Below are 19,584 nucleotides of genomic sequence, written 5' to 3' on the forward strand. Positions count from 1 at the left end.
AGTGCTCTGAGACACGATAATGGCCTGGGGAATTTTTAATAACTTTTACATTTTTCAACCAATTTTTGTGTTTTTTATCTTTTTGTAACGCTAATTCTGTGTACATTACGATTCTTTGACAATAAAATACAAAACAAATTATTTAATGGCAAAACTTTTGTGAAAACTGAAAAAAATGCCTATTTTCCCCTTGTAAATGCATCTTTAAACTTCAGAGCCGTTGCGGCACCAGTTAACGTAGTACTATTGACCTAATTTTTTGCACGACTTATTTTTATAACCTGTAGAACAATTTAAGGGGGGGCGTTCATAATTCGAAACTTAGTTTTTTTGGAGCACTCTAATGTACATACAGTGTCTATTTAGAAACCAAATTTAGTAATATATTTTGTGTGCAAAAAAATAAATTAATTTGTTATATTGTTTAGACAGTCCTTAGGTTTGATATCACGCTTTTTAAAAGTTGAAAAATTTACATTTACTTAAATTAAATTAGCTTTTTAAAAAAAAAAAATCCATAAAACCTTTTAGAAAACTATAAAATTGTTATATGTTGTTAAAGAAAATTTTATTTTATTAAAAAAAGAGTTAAGACACATTTTGGGCAAAAAAACGGCAAAAATCTAAAATTTTTTGCATTTTTAAATTAAAAAACGTATATTTTTGGATCTGTAAATGATATTGATCTGAAATTTTTCTATATTATTGAAAATTTTGTTGTCTAACTAACAAGAAAAAATTGAGTCCATTTGGTCCAAAATTACGCCCGGTATTCAAAAAATGGCGGACCAAGGTATGGTAAATTTTGTATCACTAATTTTTTAAATGCCTATAACTTGGATATTATAAGAGATAAGTAGTATGTCCAAGCATGTTTTTTCAAGATCTCGTCGAGCACTTGTATTTGGGTGAAAAACAAAAAAATGGCACGAGTTTAAAAATTTTACATGTCGTAGGTACCCTTTGAGCCGCCACAGCTCCGTCCCTGGGGCATCTGCGGGGTTCATCTTCAAAACTTAAACTCTAATACTCCTTGGCTACGCTCACGCCAAATTTTATCTCGATCGGATCAGCCGTTTAGAAATGCCAGATTTATTTCCAAAAAATTTCCATTCTGCCCCACTGTGCGTCGTGCACAAGTTTGACGTTTTCATTGTGACCGCTCTAATTTAAACTCATACAGTAAACTCGAGCTGTCAGTTTAGGCCTTTATAATCCAGATTAAAATAAAATATATATACTAAGTTTTTTCTAGCCCATTAATTGTGGAGTTCAAAGGAAAAATTTCGGAATATTTTGGAATCTGCAGTGTACCATATCGAAATAATATTTATTTTAGGCGATATTTACCAAAAATTACTGGAATTTATCGTATGTAGTCCGATATTTAAAATAGTGTAAAAGAAAGCTAAATTAACCCTTTGAAGCACTTTAACACCAAAGTTCAAAAATTCGAAAAAAAAACACTATTTGAACAATGCTCTATATAATTAGAGGAATAACAGATACAAAACAAAACATTATATATTAGGTATAAAAAATATACTTTAATCCTATTTGACTATGGAGTTAACTTGAGGTGAACATTTTTAAATTTAAATTTTGTTTTTGAAACTGATGATTTATGTAATCCTTTATTAAAGTCGATTTTCAATCTCTTTAAGTACAAAACGATTATTTTCGGTAAGTTTTCCTCTAAGTGTAAATCCTAATTTACTAATTTAATTTACAACTTTGATGGAAATGAAAATATACAAAAGATTTATATTGCTGTACAAAGGAAGTCTCCTTGACGAGGAATAATTTACCCTTTAAGTATCCCCTTTTAATATATCTTGGAAAAAAGGTTAGTAAATTGATTATAAAGTGATAGTGTTTGGAAAAAGATACAATTGAACAAACATAAGAGTGTATAAGTGTATGTGTGATTTATTAAGTAAAGAAAAACAAAAAGTTGGTTTTTTGTTTGACATTTGCAAGGGAACGTATTACTGTGAATTAATTTTTTTAAGTTAAGAAATACACCCCAGGGTCAAACAGTTTTTATGAAGTACCTTTTTGACATTTGATGATCAGTACCTTTTTATCAAAGCTGTGTTTGTTTATTTGGACAGACAGCCATAATTAAAGATAAAATCAAATTAAATTGTTTAAATAGATTGTTATAATAAAGAAGAATTAATTAAACAAATAAAATAAAAAAATATAAAACATAGAGAAAAGAAATTTGTGAATTGCTAATAAAGAATCAAGTGGTCAATTTAATAGTGCGAAGTGGTCAATTTAATAGTTTGGTATAAATAAAAATAGAAAAACTGTGCTATACTACATACATACACACAAGGAGTGAGATCGAAAAATTCAAGTTCAAGATCAAGTTACCTTTGAAAAACATGTCAGTTATTACGTGTAATGTCAATTATATTAATTTTTTTGTTAATCTGATTAAAATGAGTAACCAGAAAAAAGTGCGTACTGAAATTATTAAATATTTTCAACTAAACCCAACTTGGTCTTACAAAAAGTTGGCCAAGCATACAAAGGTCTGCCGTCAAACTGTTTCCAATGTTATTAAACAGTACCGGGAGAACTTGTCAGTTGATAGGAAACCTGGTTCAGGTAGAAGGAATGGTCCACATGATGTTTCTAAAGGCAAAAAAATAGAACGCATTTTCAAAAGAGCTCCCAACACATCCGGTAGGAAAGCAGCTCGGTTAGCTCAGTGCTCGGACTATTTGGTACGAAAAGTTAAAGCTAATGCAGGTTTAAAAACATACAAGGCTCAAAAAGTTCCTAACAGGAACGCTGCTAAAAATTTAGAGGCCAAAAACAGAGCACGGAAATTAAAGTCAAGTTTTATAAAAAATATTCTTGCTGCAAAATGGATGACGAAACGTATGTTCTGGCAACTTCCAGGTCAAAAGTTTTATGTTGCTGATGCTCGAGGGAATGTTGAAGAAAAGTTTAGGACCCAAAAGCAGACAAAATTTCCCAGAAAGTTCTTGGTATGGCAAGCAATATGCAGTTGCGGCAAAAGAAGCCAATCATTTGTTACAACGGGCTCTATAAATACCGAAATTTACATCAAGGAATGTTTACAAAAAAGGCTGCTTCCATTCATAAGACTTCATAATGTGTCCACTTATTTTTGGCCTGACTTGGCATCCTGTCACTATGGTAAACAAGCCCTTGAGTGGTACAAGAACAATAATGTGGTATTTGTACCAAGAGAGGCAAATCCTCCAAACTGCCCGGAGCTAAGGCCAGTGGAGAGATATTGGGCTCTTGTTAAAAGAGAATTGAAGAGTACAAAAAAGGTGTCCAAAAGTGTGGTAGATTTCGAACTTAGTGTCATCAAAGGCTTAAAAATGGCTTTAAAAATTTTTCAAACTTAAGTTCGAATTTTCGAAAATTTTATTTTTAGTTTTTATGACCTAGAAATTATTTTAAGAGCATAAATTTTTTTTTCGAACATAACTTCGAATTTTCGAATATGATTTCGAATTTTCGAACATAGTATTGTTTTGTCATTAGCTGTACTGACAACCGCCAAATTTCAGCAAATTCGGGCTACCGGAATTGGTCTTAAAACAATTTTCTCCAATTAATTCGTCGTTCGTCTGCATAATAAATAGAAATAAACCTATCGCATAGTTCGTTACGTACGACGAACTTTGTTATACGCAATGATTGTGTACATTTTCATATACGCAACTGTGTTCTATTTCTGACGTCGAATATTCGTTCGGAAAAATTCGTCGTTTATCCCGATTGTGCGTATACTATAAGTTATATATTATATCTATATAATATAACAGTTAGAGTCCTCATATTTTGAGCCACTTTAGAGTCAATTTAGATTATTTATGATAAAAAGTAGGCGGTACATTCCATACGAATTAATTAAAAAATTTATATGGGAAACTGATAAAACTAAATTTTGTACGAATAACTTTAATATTCATCTGAACATTTTGTAAAAAACACGGCGGATTTTCATCTGGATATACGAATCATAGAAAGATTCATATATGGAGAAACTATTAGAGCTAGAATCTTCACATTTTACATAAAGAACTTTGATATTCATGTGAACATTTTGAGAATAACGGGCGCACTTTCAATAGGGGGTTGGCACCTCCCATATGAATTTAATATTAAATTTCATTTATCTGGGAAACTAATAGAACTAGAATATTCAAAATCGTTAAGTGTTTTTTTTTTATTTTTATTGCTTTTATGGTAGCAAAGCACACTGGGTATAGCAGCATTTTTTAAACAATTAGATTTATTAAATCCAAATGTTAGTTCTGTTGCATGTAGTGGATAATGGCAAGGCAAAAGTTTTAATTGAGGTTAAATAAATTTCAAATCATAATGTCAGAGGCAAAGTGAAACAAATTTATTTCCTTAAAAATTACTTTGGTTTTGTTCTATTAATACAATAATAATAAATCGAAATTGCATTTACTACTTATAGCTATAGAAATGCCATTTTTGCACTGAAATAAACTTTTCTTTGACCTTGTATTAGCTTATACAGTGTATTTTCAGATAATGAAATTTCAGCCTCTAAAGATAGTTATTTCCTTTAAATAAAATAAATCCAAAATAAATCCATTGATTAAAAAAATCCCCTATTAATAAATTTTTAAATTCAGTACTATTTCTCCGTAAGCTAGTGGAACATGTCAAGGAAATGAATATGAGAATGTGATGTTAATGTGTCATTAAATGAGGCTGAGGTACTATTGTTATCTATATATAGATTTTCATTTCAACAGTTTTTATAATTTTTATTGAAAATCTGAAATTTAAGCAACACATAATATGAACAAGCAGTTATTCGCTAACCATAAAAAATGCATCAAAGTTTCTCGTGCGCTGAAAACGCTATGTTTTTCTTTTAAGAAAAACTGATAAAGCTCATCTTACAATAAATAAATAAATTAAAATCCTCATAATTTTTAATCTATCAGAAATAATGGTATAGTTAATGATTGCAACTATTGTATTAGTTCACCACATTAAAAATTTCTACTTAGTTTTATAAAAAAAATTGTTTTGTGAAGAGGTAGAAAAATCTCTTAAAAATGTATTTAAACTATTTGATTAAATTTTATTTTATTTATGAGATATTTTTTCCTCTCCCTCCTCATTATTACAATTTATACAGTAATCGTTATATTCGAGACCCATTCTGCTGGCGTGATTGCCAATAGTACAGATGATGCTCATCTCTCTCGGAGGGATCAGAGGTGGAGTTGCTAACCGTGCCTTCTATCGATTGCACGGTATGTGATTAGATCCATCACATACCTCACCCAATAGTGAAATGACAGACTTGAGCATCAACGCTGCACAAGTCATTAGTTTTTCGTGACCCTTGATTCATCCAGGTTGATTGCATTGAGAATGAGTGCCTGGGCTCTCTTTGAGAACTTGCCGTCAACATCGCTTCGATCAATGACGGATCGAATGAAACTATCTTTGGCAACCTCACTGAAAGAGTGCGTCATTGACTTCTGCACTTGTTTTGGACGTTTCATCTCTGACTGCTGACTTACAGAAGCTGCTTCCTCCTCAGAATGTTGCCGTTTAGGCGCCGCTTCCGCTTTCACTTCGACGGGAGGAGGAGTATTGTAGTTTTCAGCGATCTTAACACATTGAAGGGAAGCTGATTGCTCCTTAGTGAGTTCCCTGGTGGTTTGTACCCGAGGAGCTCAATAATCCCGAAAGCGGAACGCCTCGTAGTTGCCGGCCTTTTGGAAGGTTTTTTGTTCCGCGGTGCTTCCTGTTAACGTGGTCATATCTTGCTAATTTTTCTGAACACTTCCATAAGTTTATTGCCCCTCTTATGGTTTACAACTCAACTCAGTTGAATTGAAATTGAAACGACTCAACTTTTTTTGGTATTATGAATCACAACCAATTTGTTACAACTGTGTCTGATAAGTAGTAATTTTTCCAAAAAAGTTGTAATAAATTTCAACTTTAGATTTTAAGTTGTTATCGATAATACCAAATAGCAAAATTTCAACTAATAAAGAGTTGAGTTGTAAACCATAATAGGGGCATATGTTTAAGTCTAGAGGAAGAGAACTTCTGTAAAGTTACCAAATTTTATGTTTGGGACACAAGTATACATGTGGTAGGACTCTATTTCCATATTCGGAATCATTACACAAAATAACACTGAAATTGGTGAAAATTATTTATTTGAAAAATATATTGATTTTATATTGTCTATAAATCATTTTGAGTTCTTGGAAAGTGCATTTTATAATAAGCAAATGTACATAAATACAAATCTTTTTATTAATTTATTTTCAGGAAAATCTTGGAGGTAATTCAAAAACAGTTATGTTGGCAACAATATCTCCCGCAAGTATACATGTAGATGAAACACTGGCTACTCTAAGATATGCTTGCCAAGCTCGACGCATAGTAAACAGAGTGAAAGTAAATGAATCTGAACATGATAAAGTAATTAGAGAATTAAAATCTGAAGTTGAGAGGTTAAAATCGTTGCACTATGAATACGAACGCCAGAAGCGGCTTTCTATTAGTACAAACGCAACTCCAAGAACAATTATAATTGAGACTTCAAATATAAATGAAACTGAAATTGAGAATCTAAGAGAACAGCTTTCAGAAAGAGAGAAAGAACTTCAGCTAGCACAAAAATCATGGATGGAACGTTTGAAAGAAGCTGACGATTTAAGAAAATCTGGTCTACATTTACTTAAGCGAAAAGGGCTTGCAATAGAGCTAGATAAAGAGCAGAAACATGCTTGTCTGATCAATTTAACAGAAGATCCAATGCTAACTGAAACTCTTTTTTATATAATACCAAATGGGTGTGTAAAAATTGGGCGAACAAGATCTACCTTAAGTGGTACAAAACCAGATATAATTCTTGATGGACCACTCGTAGCTCACAATCATTGGTAATAATGAAAAAATTGGTAATGTTTTTAATGCTTAAAATCTTTATATTTCAGTATAATTGAAAATATAAATGGCGAACTTTATGTTACCCCAGAAAACAAAGATTTTGAAACCTATTTAAATGGAGAATTAGTCAAAAGTAAGAAACAAATTTTTCATGGAGATCGCTTAGTAATTGGAGGGTCTCATTTTTTCCGAGTTTCTAATCCTTTTTGTTCTCAGAAAGAGAAGAAAAAGAAAGTGGGTTGTATTCACTATTCAAAAACTTACTTCTCCTAATTATAAGTTTTATATTTTTTTGTAGATGGCTGACTTTTATCAGGCCTATCAGGAGGTACTCGAAACTCAAGAAGAAAAGTTACGTCTTGAATTGGAAGAGGAGAAGCGAATCGCATTGTCTGACATTGAAACGAACCGTATTGAGCATGAAAGAGATGTTAAAGAACGCATGGATAAAATTGAATTAGAGCAACTAATGTTGAAATGCAACAAGGAAATTCTGGAATCGGAGAAAAAAATAATTGATGAAAAGAAAAATAATATAAAAACCATGGAATCCGACATACTCTTAATCAACCCTGCGAAAATGAATGAATCTAAACTGTTTGACGAAATTAATAATATTATGCAACAACCAAGTCAAGGAAGCTTGCACAAAGTTCAACTAATGGTAAGAATTATTATTAGATTATTTTGAAATATACGTACTCACAGACATGGACAAAAAAAGGTGTGTGAATTGCTTTTTTATAAAATATGATATAAATCGCAAAATTTACTTCATTATGGAATTTTTTGCATTTTTCAATTTGGAAAACATTCATATCTTACATTAAAAATAAGATTCGCACTTGCGAAAAGCTATTTCGTGAAAAATTCAGAGATTTTTTTAATTTTTCAGCTTGAATAAAAAAATGAAAGCTTTTGTGAGGAAAATGTGTTATTAAGTAAAATTATACTCATTAAGAATATATTTCACATTAAACTTTGATGGAAATCTTTGGTGTAGAGAGGATGGACAACTTGTTGTTAAGCTCCGCACAGTGGGGCAGAATCGAAATTTTTTGGAAATAAATCTGGCATTTCTAAACGGCTGGTCCGATCGGGATAAAATTTGGCGTAAGCCAAGGAGCCAAGGAGTATTCGAGTTTAAGTTTTGAAGATGAACCCCGCAGATGCCCAGGGACGGCGCTGTGGCGGCTCAAAGTAGGGCACCTACGACATGTCAAATTTTTAAACTCGTGCAATTTTTATGTTTTTCATCCAAATACAAAGATTTTTATATTTTCTGAAAGCTAAACATACTACTTATCTCTTATAATATCCGAGTTATAGGCATTTAAAAATTTAGTGATACAAAATTTACCATACCTTGGTCCCTTTTTTTTTGAATACCGGCGTAATTTTGGACCAAATGAACTCAATTTTTTTTCCTGTTAGTTAAACAACAAAATAATCCAATAATATACAAAAAAATTTCAGATCAATATCATTTACAGATCCAAAAATATACGTTTTTTAATTTAAAAATTCAAAAAATTTTAGATTTTTGTCGTTTTTTTGCCAAAAATGTGTCTTTACTCATTTATAATAAAAATAAAATTTTCTTTAAGAACATATAACAATTTTATAGTTTTCTAAAAGGTATCTTTACGCAGAACGCTTTGGCGTAAAAAACTTGTCCTATTTTTTGAAAATGTTGCCACTGCGTCCTTCCGAATATGACCTATTTTTTATCAAAACTTCAACTTTGGGCGACATGTTCTAAAATCCCAAAGCTGGGATCAGAAACTGAAAGCAGTTTTAGAAACCTCAATATGATTTCTATTTACTCCAAAAGTATTTTACCAGCCCTGAAAGAAATTCATTATTTCTTTTTTTCTTATTTGAAATGACAAATTTAACAAGCGTTGAAGATTTCATTTAGTTTTGTTCATAAATAAAGATTTTGTCATATAAGTATTACATATTTGTTAAATTTCTAAAACTATGATTTATATCAAAATTTTAATAGGGTCGCAGATAGCTACAACAATTTAGTCCATATTTATATATATATTTTTTTTAGTTAGATATGGAAATTCTCGACCCTTTACAAAAAATTTCAAGCCAATATCTCAATTACATTCAAAAATATGTTCATTTAAACCTGTAACCTTTAATTTCATCTTTTTCATATTTTAGTATTAAGTATGACAGAACATACATTTGGTGTTGAATAAAATATTTGAACAATTTTTAAAAATTATTTTGTTAATTATTTTATTAAAGACTATAACATTGTACATACAATAAAAAAAATATAATTTTATTATGAGCCACGCACAACAACACCTAAATCACCCCAAACAAACCACCTTTCCCGCCCACCGAAATATAAAACACAATTTAATACAATATCATCAGTTAGTATAATAGCTTTTTTTATTTGAACTGTTTATCTTAAACATAATACAATTAATTGTTACAACCTACTTATATAGTTAATTCCTAACACTACTTCTTTTCTATAAAATAATCTGTCATATCGGTATATATATCCAGAAGGTAATATAAGTCCTTTAAATCCATCTTTTTCGCATTGTGTACTGTTGGTGTTAGTTCCCTCCATGGATACAGAGATACAAGAAATTTAGAAATTTCAGGTGTATATTCCCCAAATCGATTCCCATTAATTTTATGTTTACTATTCAGTGCCATTAAAATAGTGTTAACTCTTCGAAGCAACTCCTTGTCGATTCCAGGTTTTTTTGAAGTAATTTCAAAATCACGAAAAAACCTTCTCGCCGTATTACCGTCATTTGTACTACCGCAACTTGGAAGTGGTTTGTCGATGTTTAATCCCATCTGAACTTTAAATTCTTCTTGGATTCTGCTTTTTCCGCAGCTCTCAGTTCTTTCAATTCTTCATTATTTTTTGTTGATTTAGTAGGATTCTCTGGCACACTTCTATATTTGAGGTCGTAAGCTATGTGTAAAAAGTAATTCTGCTTTTGTTTATATTTGAGAATTGCGACTTTTTCTCATTACATATTGAGCATCTCCAGAAGGAAGAAGTTTCTGTTATGGCATTGCTGACCTTTCCATCAATCATTGTTAAGCGTAGCTGATATGATACGTTAACAGAGAATTCCTTTATTTTTATGCAAATGGGCTCGAGTGCATTTATTTCATCTTTTAAATATTCCACTAAATCTTTTGTTGTTTTCTTTGACTCCTTTATATATTCAAATCCAATGGGTCTACAAAAATTTTTTGAACCCGGAGTTGTATTGATCCATATATCTTTAAATGAATTTCCGATGCTTGACGATTTCGTAATGGCACTAATGATGACATAAATACACTTTTGTAGTCTGCTAATGTCCGACTTCCACAAGCTTGTTTGTATTCTGGAAGTGCTGATAAACCGTCACATCCCCAATTACACATTAAGACAACATCACAGTTATGAATTTTCCTTAGTTGGTCTTCTGAAAAGTCTGACACAATTCTTGATGCTGTGTTTTCGAGCAATGATGATATATCAATACAAGCTTCCACATCATTAACAGCAATAGGTGTTGGTAGGATAGTTTTTTTTTTCCTGGATCGCCTTGTATGATGGTAATATATTGTGTCCTTTTTCTTGCAGAGCTTTCCTTAATATTTGGTATTTATTTCGACTGAGACCCAGTTCCAATATAAGCGCTATTGCTTCCTCTTCAGTAAAATTTGATTGTGATGTTGGAGTTGGTATACTTTCCACAATTCGCTTAAGTCGTTTTGGTGATGCATTAGGAAGAATAGTTGCAATATGTACGGTATCCATAGGTTGGTTTTCCTTTTCAGCATTTCGTTAAATTTATCAGCAATTTCCTCATTTGAGATTGAAAAAAGTTTTTGTGTGACCCTCTTTTTTTTGACCTTGAACATAAGTCTTCGTATGACTTGCAAGGCGTTCCTGCTGATGTGTTGTAAGTTAAGATTTCCGTACTAGTGTCCATCCAACTACAAAATTTCGAAATTTCTTTTGATTTCCATCCACAGACTTACTTTTTACATCAAAAAGTTTTCAATTTTTGATATGCCTGTTTTGTCTACTTTTCTACTACTACTATATAGTAGTTTTTATATAATTTAAAATGTCTTCAATTCTTTCTGGCCCTTTTGAAGATACACTCCATAAAACGGAACACAACTCTTCGTACTTTAATGTAATCTTCATTGTAGATTTATTCAATATGGTACTTAAAATCTGAGAAGTTTACTTATATACCAATTCTTGTCATTTCCGATACAGGTATTCCAAAGTAAAAAATTACGAATTGTCTACCTATTAACATTTAGGACTATATTACTATAACCTGTAATTCAGTCATTGATATTTCTTATTAGTGAATGAATCGAAATTATCATTACCTGTATTTTTTTACCTACATGATCATAAACGAAACAGAACGAAATGATTTGTCGAAAAAATTTAGGTAAAAATAGTTATAAATTTCTGAAAATTTAAGCATAATAGGACCTTTCAATTATAAGGATAAGTAAACAAATAGAAAATAGGTAAATATAAGATTTAAACATGTTCTGTCATATTTAATACTAAAATATGAAAAATATGAAATTAAAGGATACAGGTTTAAATGAACATATTTTTGAATGTAATTGAGATATTGGCTTGAAATTTTTTGTAAAGGGTCGAGAATTTCCATATCTAAGTAAAAAAAGATATTAAGGGCATCCCGCGATTCCCAAAAATAGGAATGAAAATCCCAAAAATGGGATTTTTTACATTTTTGCCCATAGGGTCCACATTTCTTTCAGGGCTGGGAAAATACTTTTGGAGTAAATAGAAAACATATTGAGGTTTCCAAAACTGCTTTCAGTTTTCTGATCCCAGCTTTGGGATTTTAGAACATGTCGCCCAAAGTTGAAGTTTTGATAAAAAATAGGTCATATTCGAAAGGACGCAGTGGCAACATTTTCAAAAAATAGGACAAGTTTTTTTACGCCAAAGCGTTCTGCGTAAAGATACCTTTTAGAAAACTATAAAATTGTTATATGTTCTTAAAGAAAATTTTATTTTATTAATAAAAAAGTTAAGACACATTTTGGGCAAAAAAACGGTAAAAATCTAAAATTTTTTGAATTTTTAAATTAAAAAACGTATATTTTTGGATCTGTAAATGATATTGATCTGAATTTTTTTTGTGTTTGGGCCTTAATACTCGGAAAATACTTTATTTAAAATGTACTACAGTAAAGAATTAATACATATTCTCTAAAACATGAAAAATGCGATTATCCCGAAATCCTCTGATCCTCCTACAACTAATCTGTAGAAAATATTTGTTCAATTCACAACCAAGTTGTATATTGTATCTACTAAAGTGTAGTAACAGTGATTGTGAACAGATTTTTGTAGCAAGTCATAAGTTTATGTTCACAATAAAAAAACATCAAAACAATGTTAAAAATAAACAAAAACCAAAGAATATTAAACTAATTAAACGAGCAAAATAAACCAAATTAAATTCTTTTTATTTAAAATTCTATTATTTTAATTATTCCACATTTTAAACTAATAAGTAAACAGTTTTTAATTAAATTTTATTTTTGTTTTGGTAAACAGCTGTTTGTTTGTAATTTCTGTGTTATCACTTTATCGTTTTTAATGCCAAAATCGATTAAATTTTTTATTTATATGCTGAAATAAACAATTGACAAGACTGAATTTTCTTACGATATTGAAAAAACTTATGAAAAATTGTCGTAAGAGTTGTATAGAACTTTTGCATAGAAAGCTGCTGACATACAACGCATACAACGATACAACATCGATTGTGAATTGAACAATTGATTTATGTTTTACCGTTTTATGGACTTATTTATTGTCTTTATATCCCTATGAGATCTTCTAAAAATTTTGAAATTTGCTTAAAAAAGTAATTTTTTTTAGTCACATTTCGAATTCATGTGCTGGGGAATTTGCTATAACTTTTAAAGTTTCTAAGCAATTTTTGTGTTTTATATTTTTTTCCGAAATGCTTACTCTGTGCATTTCGATTCCTTTACAATAAAATTTATTACTAAATGGCCAAATTTGAGCAAAAAATGTAAATGCACTTGGAAACTTCAGAGCCTTTGCGGCACCTTTTAACGTTATTCTATCAGCTTAGTTTTTTGTATGATATAGTTTCACAACTAAGAGAACAATTCTAGAGGGGGCGGTTAAAATTAGAAACTTCGTTTTTTTGAAGCACTCTAAAGTAGGAACTTTTTTGGAAAATAACGTCAAAAATAGGTAATTTTTACATGATCCAACATTGGATGAGCGTGTCCAAACTTTAAGCATCTTATTTTTATTATATATAGAATATTATAAAAGTTTATTTCGATATTTTAAACAAATTTTTCGAATCTTCGAAAGCCCATCAAGTCTAAAAAAAAACAAAAAAGATCGAGCAAAATTAAAAAAAATAAATAAATTAACGTAAATAATTCTTGAACTAAAAGATATGTTATACACATTTGGTGAATATTAAAAAAAATAAATAAAAAAATAGAGAACGGTGGTGTCCAACTTTGATTGGGCTCCCACTAGCCCCCTATTCCACAAAGGAAGACAAACATCCAACAATCAACTCGATATAGTATTATTTCCAAATAAAATTGTTTAAATTTGCTAAAAACAAGCTTGTTGCTCAATAATTTCACATTCCACGAATGGTGTGAATGTTTTTAGTTGTTTTTCTTATGTCGTTGCATGATGAATAGCATTATTAACGGGATTGTAAACAAGTCAATCATAAAAAGAAATGATGTTCATATATATCATGTAGTAATGACAATTCAAAAGCAATGAATTTGCGAATCAGCAGAAATTTGCGAATCAGCAGAATGGTCTCATTCTGTTCTCTGGTATGTATGTTTGTATGTATGTATGTATGTATGTATGTATGTATGTATGTATGTATGTATGTTAGAGTCCGAACGAACTCAAAATTTCGTTCGGTACCGAACCTCGTATATAGTTCGGTTTTCAAAGTTCGGCGAACCCGAACTTTTTGTTATTAAATATTAAAACAGAAATACATTTTTGGAATTTATTGATAAAAACAAAAAATAACGAATTCATAACATCTAATAAAAATATACATATGTACTTTTAAAAATTAGTATTAAAAAATAAAGAAATTTGTACTTTTTAGTTAGAAAAGAAATGCTTTGTGCTTCTTTTTTTGAAAAAATATTAAGATCGGGTTTTACTAATGATATCGGTGCCGAATCTCTCGAGATATCAGGTGTAGCTTCATAAAAGCTTTGCAGTAAATTTACTATTTCATTTATAATTTTCCACTTTTTAGCTGTAAGAATTTCTATTTTTTTTAGTTTTAATAGCATATAAGCACAAAGCATCCTTTTGTTCTATTAATGTGCACATCATTAAGTAGGTACTGTTCCACCTTGTATCAACATCCTGTACAAGTTGATGCAATGGCAAGAAGCATTTTTCTTGTATTTTTTTAATTTTCGGTATGCTTGCTCTGATCTTTTAAAATGGCCAACTATTGATCTACATTTAGTTTTTATTTCTTGATAAGGCGCTAAGCTTTCTTGTACAATAAGATGAATTGTATGTGCCATACAACCAAACGATGGAAAATCTGCAATTTTCATGGCACATTTCATATTTTTTGCATTATCTGAAATACCCATATGAATTTTATTTTCAAGTTTAAATTCTTCAATTACAGCTTCCAATTTTTCGCATATATACGACCCTGTAAAAAGAACAATAACTTGATACGAATTTAGCACTTTTTTTTAGCGAATTTGCACTTTTTTGGCAGTCATTTTGCACTTTATTCTGAAGGAGTTCTGGCAACACTGGTCTAAACGCAATATGTAATGAAACCATCACATGTAAAGAGAGAATACGAATGGAAAATTTGACAGTCGTATCACTCTCATAATTTTTTGAAATGATTCAAAAAACAATCAGGTTGCGTTAGATCAGGAATGTTTTTTATGTAAACACATACAAAAAATATAATCATATGACTTTTATTCTCTTTTTTGTTATACGTATGAAATTTCATTTTACTTTTTAATTAGGCTTTATGTATGAAAAGTGTGTTCATGTGAAATGTCCTTCAGGTGAGAACCCACATAAAAGTACTTTTCGTTTTTCAAAAGGTACTTTTTGAATTTTTCATGACATGAAATTAACTATCACTGCGTGTCATTTTTTAAGACATGGTTGAATAACCAAATACGGACACCACTATGTGATAAAAGACCAAAAATAAGAAGACCCGTATATAAAGTTAAAAAAACGTTATCTTCATGATCAGAATCGCAAACATTTTTCTATAGGTCTATAAACAGCAAACTGTTCAAAATCTAAGGAAACATTCAACTACAATAATGTTCAATAAACAACTTTTTATAACATATGAACTTCCTAGGAATGATAGGTAAGTCGCAAAAGTGAAAAGTTTCCTGAAAAATTTTTAATTTCATTTGTTTTTTCTTTACTTCAACTTTACAATAAATACAATTTTTTTTAAAAGGTCCTCAGTTTTCTACATGCGATTGAAAATCTTGGTTTCAGTACAATATGTTTAAAATTTTTTTTCTGCAACCTTTTCGGATTGGATGTAAAAAATTTGGCAATTTTAAGCTTGTCGCAGATAAATAATTAAATTGTTTTTAAATTTAGTTTTTAGTGTATTCTGGTCCGCAAAACGATTTATAACGGGCATACAAAATTCAAAAATTATGAAATAGACTGAACCAAATACCAAACAATTTGTGGAATATTTTTATGTATGAGCTAAAAAATTAAGACAAGTTTGACACCCATTTCGATAATAAGCGAAAATAAAATGCTTCTCAATCTCACTAAAAACATTTTGTGGACCAAAAATATTCTACAAAATTCTTAAAAATATTTTTCTCGCTAAAATTATGAAATTTTCGAGACCCATTTCAAAAAATTCGAAAATGTTTTATTTTTCACAAATTATACTGAGGACCATTCCAAAAAATATAATTTTATTTTTCTTGTGTTCAGTACATTAATACGATTGAGTGATATTTCTACATGAAATTCTTAAAAATGCTGTTCTTTGGGACGCGCTATTCAACATTGAGATACAATGCTATCTTTTACAAAAATATTAAAAAAGAATTAGTATTATATAAATTAATAATACTAATTCATGTATGTAAAGAAGATGGACGACAGTCTGATAGCAGCGGTTTTCTACTTGTAGACCTGAACAAGGAAAAAAATAAGTTTTTGTGATTCTGATCATGAAGATAACTTTTTTTTGACTTTATATGTTCACAATTTTGGTTCTTTGTGATAAGAGCAACAACAGTTCCATCGAAGAGTAAATCAAAATTCAAGTGCATGACTTAGGGCAAACTTGAAGTCATGGGTCTTCTTATGTTTGGTCTTTTATCATATAGTGGTATTCGTATTTAGTGAAATTTTTAAATAAATACAAAAAAGTATTTATCTCCAAGGATTATATAAATAAAATTAAAATGTAAGTTGTCATATTTTACATTAAAATACTAATTTAGGCAAAAGTTAACTACTCTAAACGGCTTTCATTTCCATCATTTTAAGTCTAATATGTTTAACTAGCATACCCTTGGTGCTTCACTACCAGTGCACAGTGGGGCAGAATCGAAATTTTTTGGAAATAAATCTGGCATTTCTAAACGACTGATCCGATCGAGATAAAATTTGGCGTGAGCCAAAGTTTTTTTATTTTTGAAGATGAAGATGCCCCAGGGACGGCACTGTGGCGGCTCAGATTAGGGTACCTACGACATGTAAAATTTTTAAACTCGTGCAATTTTTTTGACATGTTTTTCAAAGGTAACTTGATCAAAAAAAAAATCAAATAATACTTTGGTTGAAAAATGTAATGAAAAACGTGTGTTAAGAATTTTTCGATCTCACTCCTTACGATGTCAAATTTAATACTGGTTGAAAAAAATCTTGAAAAATTTTAATTTTGAACCTTAATAAAATCTAAACTGTAATGAATTTAGATATTTTGGTGAACTTTAAAATTCGTATTGATACAAAGAATGTGTGTACCAAGTTTTATCAAATTCGGAAAGGGTAAGGTACAAAACCTGTTCGAAAAATGTTTAATGCCCCTAAGAATAAACATATACATATGTACATATGTATGCATATAAAAGAACTAATAACACTAGGTAGGTAACAACGATTTTCTTAAGGATATAAAACCTATATTGTTTTCTTCTAGGATGTCAAAATCTTTTAATTATTCATTAAGAAAAAAATGCTAAAAAAGTGTTCGGAAAAAATTTAATATTTATAGTTTTAGTTATTTTTTATATAAACAATTTTATGGGTCTTATTCACAACACTTTAGCAGATGTATTCTTATCGCAAAAATATTGAAAATTCAGTTGAAATAATTTTAAATCTTGGTGAATAGGTATCAAGTTAATTACTCATACTTCAAAGAGCTTTTAGGAAAAAATATAAATGTTGATGTAACAAATGAATTATGAGGGTTATATTCAAATACGCAAGTTTGTTATTCTGGAATAAATTGTCAATAATATTTTCGAAATTAAAAAAAAAAAAAAAAATAACAAAAATAAATTTCAAAAATTTGATAAAAATAAAAAAAAACTAGTTATATTGAATCTTTTTTCTGAGTTGTTTGATAGGTTTCCAAAAGTAGCACAAGCACCAAAACATCGGTACTCATTTTCTCCAAATTTAACAGCATTCCTGAAGGATGATGCAAAATTAAATATAACCTTAATAAGTTTTATAGGATCTTAAATGTCTCTATCAAATTCCATAAGAATCGGTCTATATTTTATCCAAGCGTCCATAATAACTTGCTTAAAATCATGTGCAGCGATAATCAAGTTTACCTCTTTCAGAAAATAAATTTATTCCTAATAAATTATTAAAACATATTAGTATTATGATACATTCGAAAAAATGATTTGTTTTAAAACATCTTTCTTAGAGCTCGGTCCGCGATCCAAACCATTAATATCGTATTCCGAAAATAAAACCTATACACGATAATAAAATTTAAGCATAATAAAATTTAATAACAAATGAGCAAATCTTGGTAAAACGTGTTGTTTGGGCATCCCCAAACTTTTACCTGTTTTTACATGTTCATACATTTTTATTTTATTGTATATTTTAAATTTTAATGATTTTTTTTTTTCAAAAAAAAAAAAAATTTGGAAGTGTTAGCCTTTTTAGCATGTAGTCACTTTATTGTAGTGACGCCAAATTTTTAACAAAACAACGCTCTTTTAGCTTATTCTTTCAAACATTTTTCACAATTATTGCACAATAATATTTAAAATAATTCACTTCTTAATTTATTTTACAGTGTAAATTATAAATTACAATAAACATATGCAAAAAAAATTTGTGACAATTTCTTAAAATTTCACAAAACATCTCAGTTCTCTAGACAAATTAAACTTTAAAGTTCTTTAATTATAAAAAGTTCAAAATAGAAGAAAAAATGTCAAAAATGCACTTTTCTAGCAAAAGACGAAAAAGTGCTCTAAAAAATAAGTGCAGCCGACGAAAAAAAGTGATAGAATTGCACTTTTAATGCCGTTATGCAACACTGTTTTTGAACATTGTATTTTATCAATATAGTTTATGAATTATGAGTTTTGTTATTGCTATGTAAAAATTATTTAAGTTAGTTCAACAAAATCCAATTGGTTTGGGCAAACATAACTAAGAAAATAATTTCGAACAAAAATAAAATTTTCTAAACATTTTTTAAGTTAAAAAAAGAAAATTATAAGTGCTTTTGGAACAATAAAAATAATAGTGAATCAAGATTTTCAAAAAAATATTTAAGAGCGTCGGTTTTTAACCAAAAGAAAGGAACAAAGTTTAAACAACAAACTAAATATAACAACAAGAATGCTGATACCTGCCACTAGAACCTCATTCGAGCAATATAGAAGTAATTTCAAAAATAAAGAAACGCAAATTCAACTTAAAAATGTTTGGTATGTTCCTGGTATTACCAAAAAACTTTTCTCAGTGTTATCTGCCTATGATAAGAGTCGATCGAGTGAGTTTATATCGAAAGTCAATGGTGATCTTGTTTTATCTGGTTGTCGAGATGTAAACGGAACGCTGTCAAAAGCAAATATTCGTCCAATTAATACAAACATAAATGTTAACTCAGCAGTTGATAGCAGGTCAACATTAGAATTATATCATCCGAGATGGGGACATCAAGACAAGCATCACATTAAGAAGAAACTAGAAAAAGATATGGTATTTGTGAATCATGTAGTATATATTGGAAAGCGAGTAGACTGCCATTTGGAAGAAAAGAACAATCAACTAGTCCCATCATCATTTAAGGGTTTTAAGTATATAAAGACAACTAACTACTCTTAATATAGATATGGGTACATAATAACACACAAATCTGACGTTAAAGACACTTTAGTGGAAAGTGCCTTGACAAGAAGCCAAGGTCATAAAATTAATACATTTCTTAGCCAAAATGGAGGTGATTTCGTTGAAATGGCAAATTTAATTTGTACAAATAAACAAAAAATAGCAATGATAAAACAATG

General features: G+C 29.7%; 2 protein-coding genes across 2 annotated transcripts in view; both read left to right on the plus strand.

The window, feature by feature from the left end:
* The window catches only part of LOC111685427 (tyrosine-protein phosphatase 69D), a 210,655-nt gene that overhangs the window by 24,690 nt on the left and 166,381 nt on the right, over nucleotides 1–19,584 (plus strand). The gene's annotated exons all lie outside the window — the stretch shown is intronic.
* Nucleotides 6,333–7,663, plus strand: LOC124419941 (kinesin-like protein KIF14). The gene is made up of 3 exons (XM_046951061.1): nucleotides 6,333–6,950; nucleotides 7,005–7,191; nucleotides 7,256–7,663. The coding sequence occupies exons 1-3, from the start codon at nucleotides 6,364–6,366 to the stop codon at nucleotides 7,646–7,648; spliced, it is 1,167 nt and encodes a 388-aa protein (XP_046807017.1). The 5' UTR covers nucleotides 6,333–6,363; the 3' UTR covers nucleotides 7,649–7,663.

This window comes from Lucilia cuprina, chromosome 5 (genome assembly GCF_022045245.1).
Source record: "Lucilia cuprina isolate Lc7/37 chromosome 5, ASM2204524v1, whole genome shotgun sequence".
Lineage (NCBI taxonomy): Eukaryota > Metazoa > Arthropoda > Insecta > Diptera > Calliphoridae > Lucilia > Lucilia cuprina.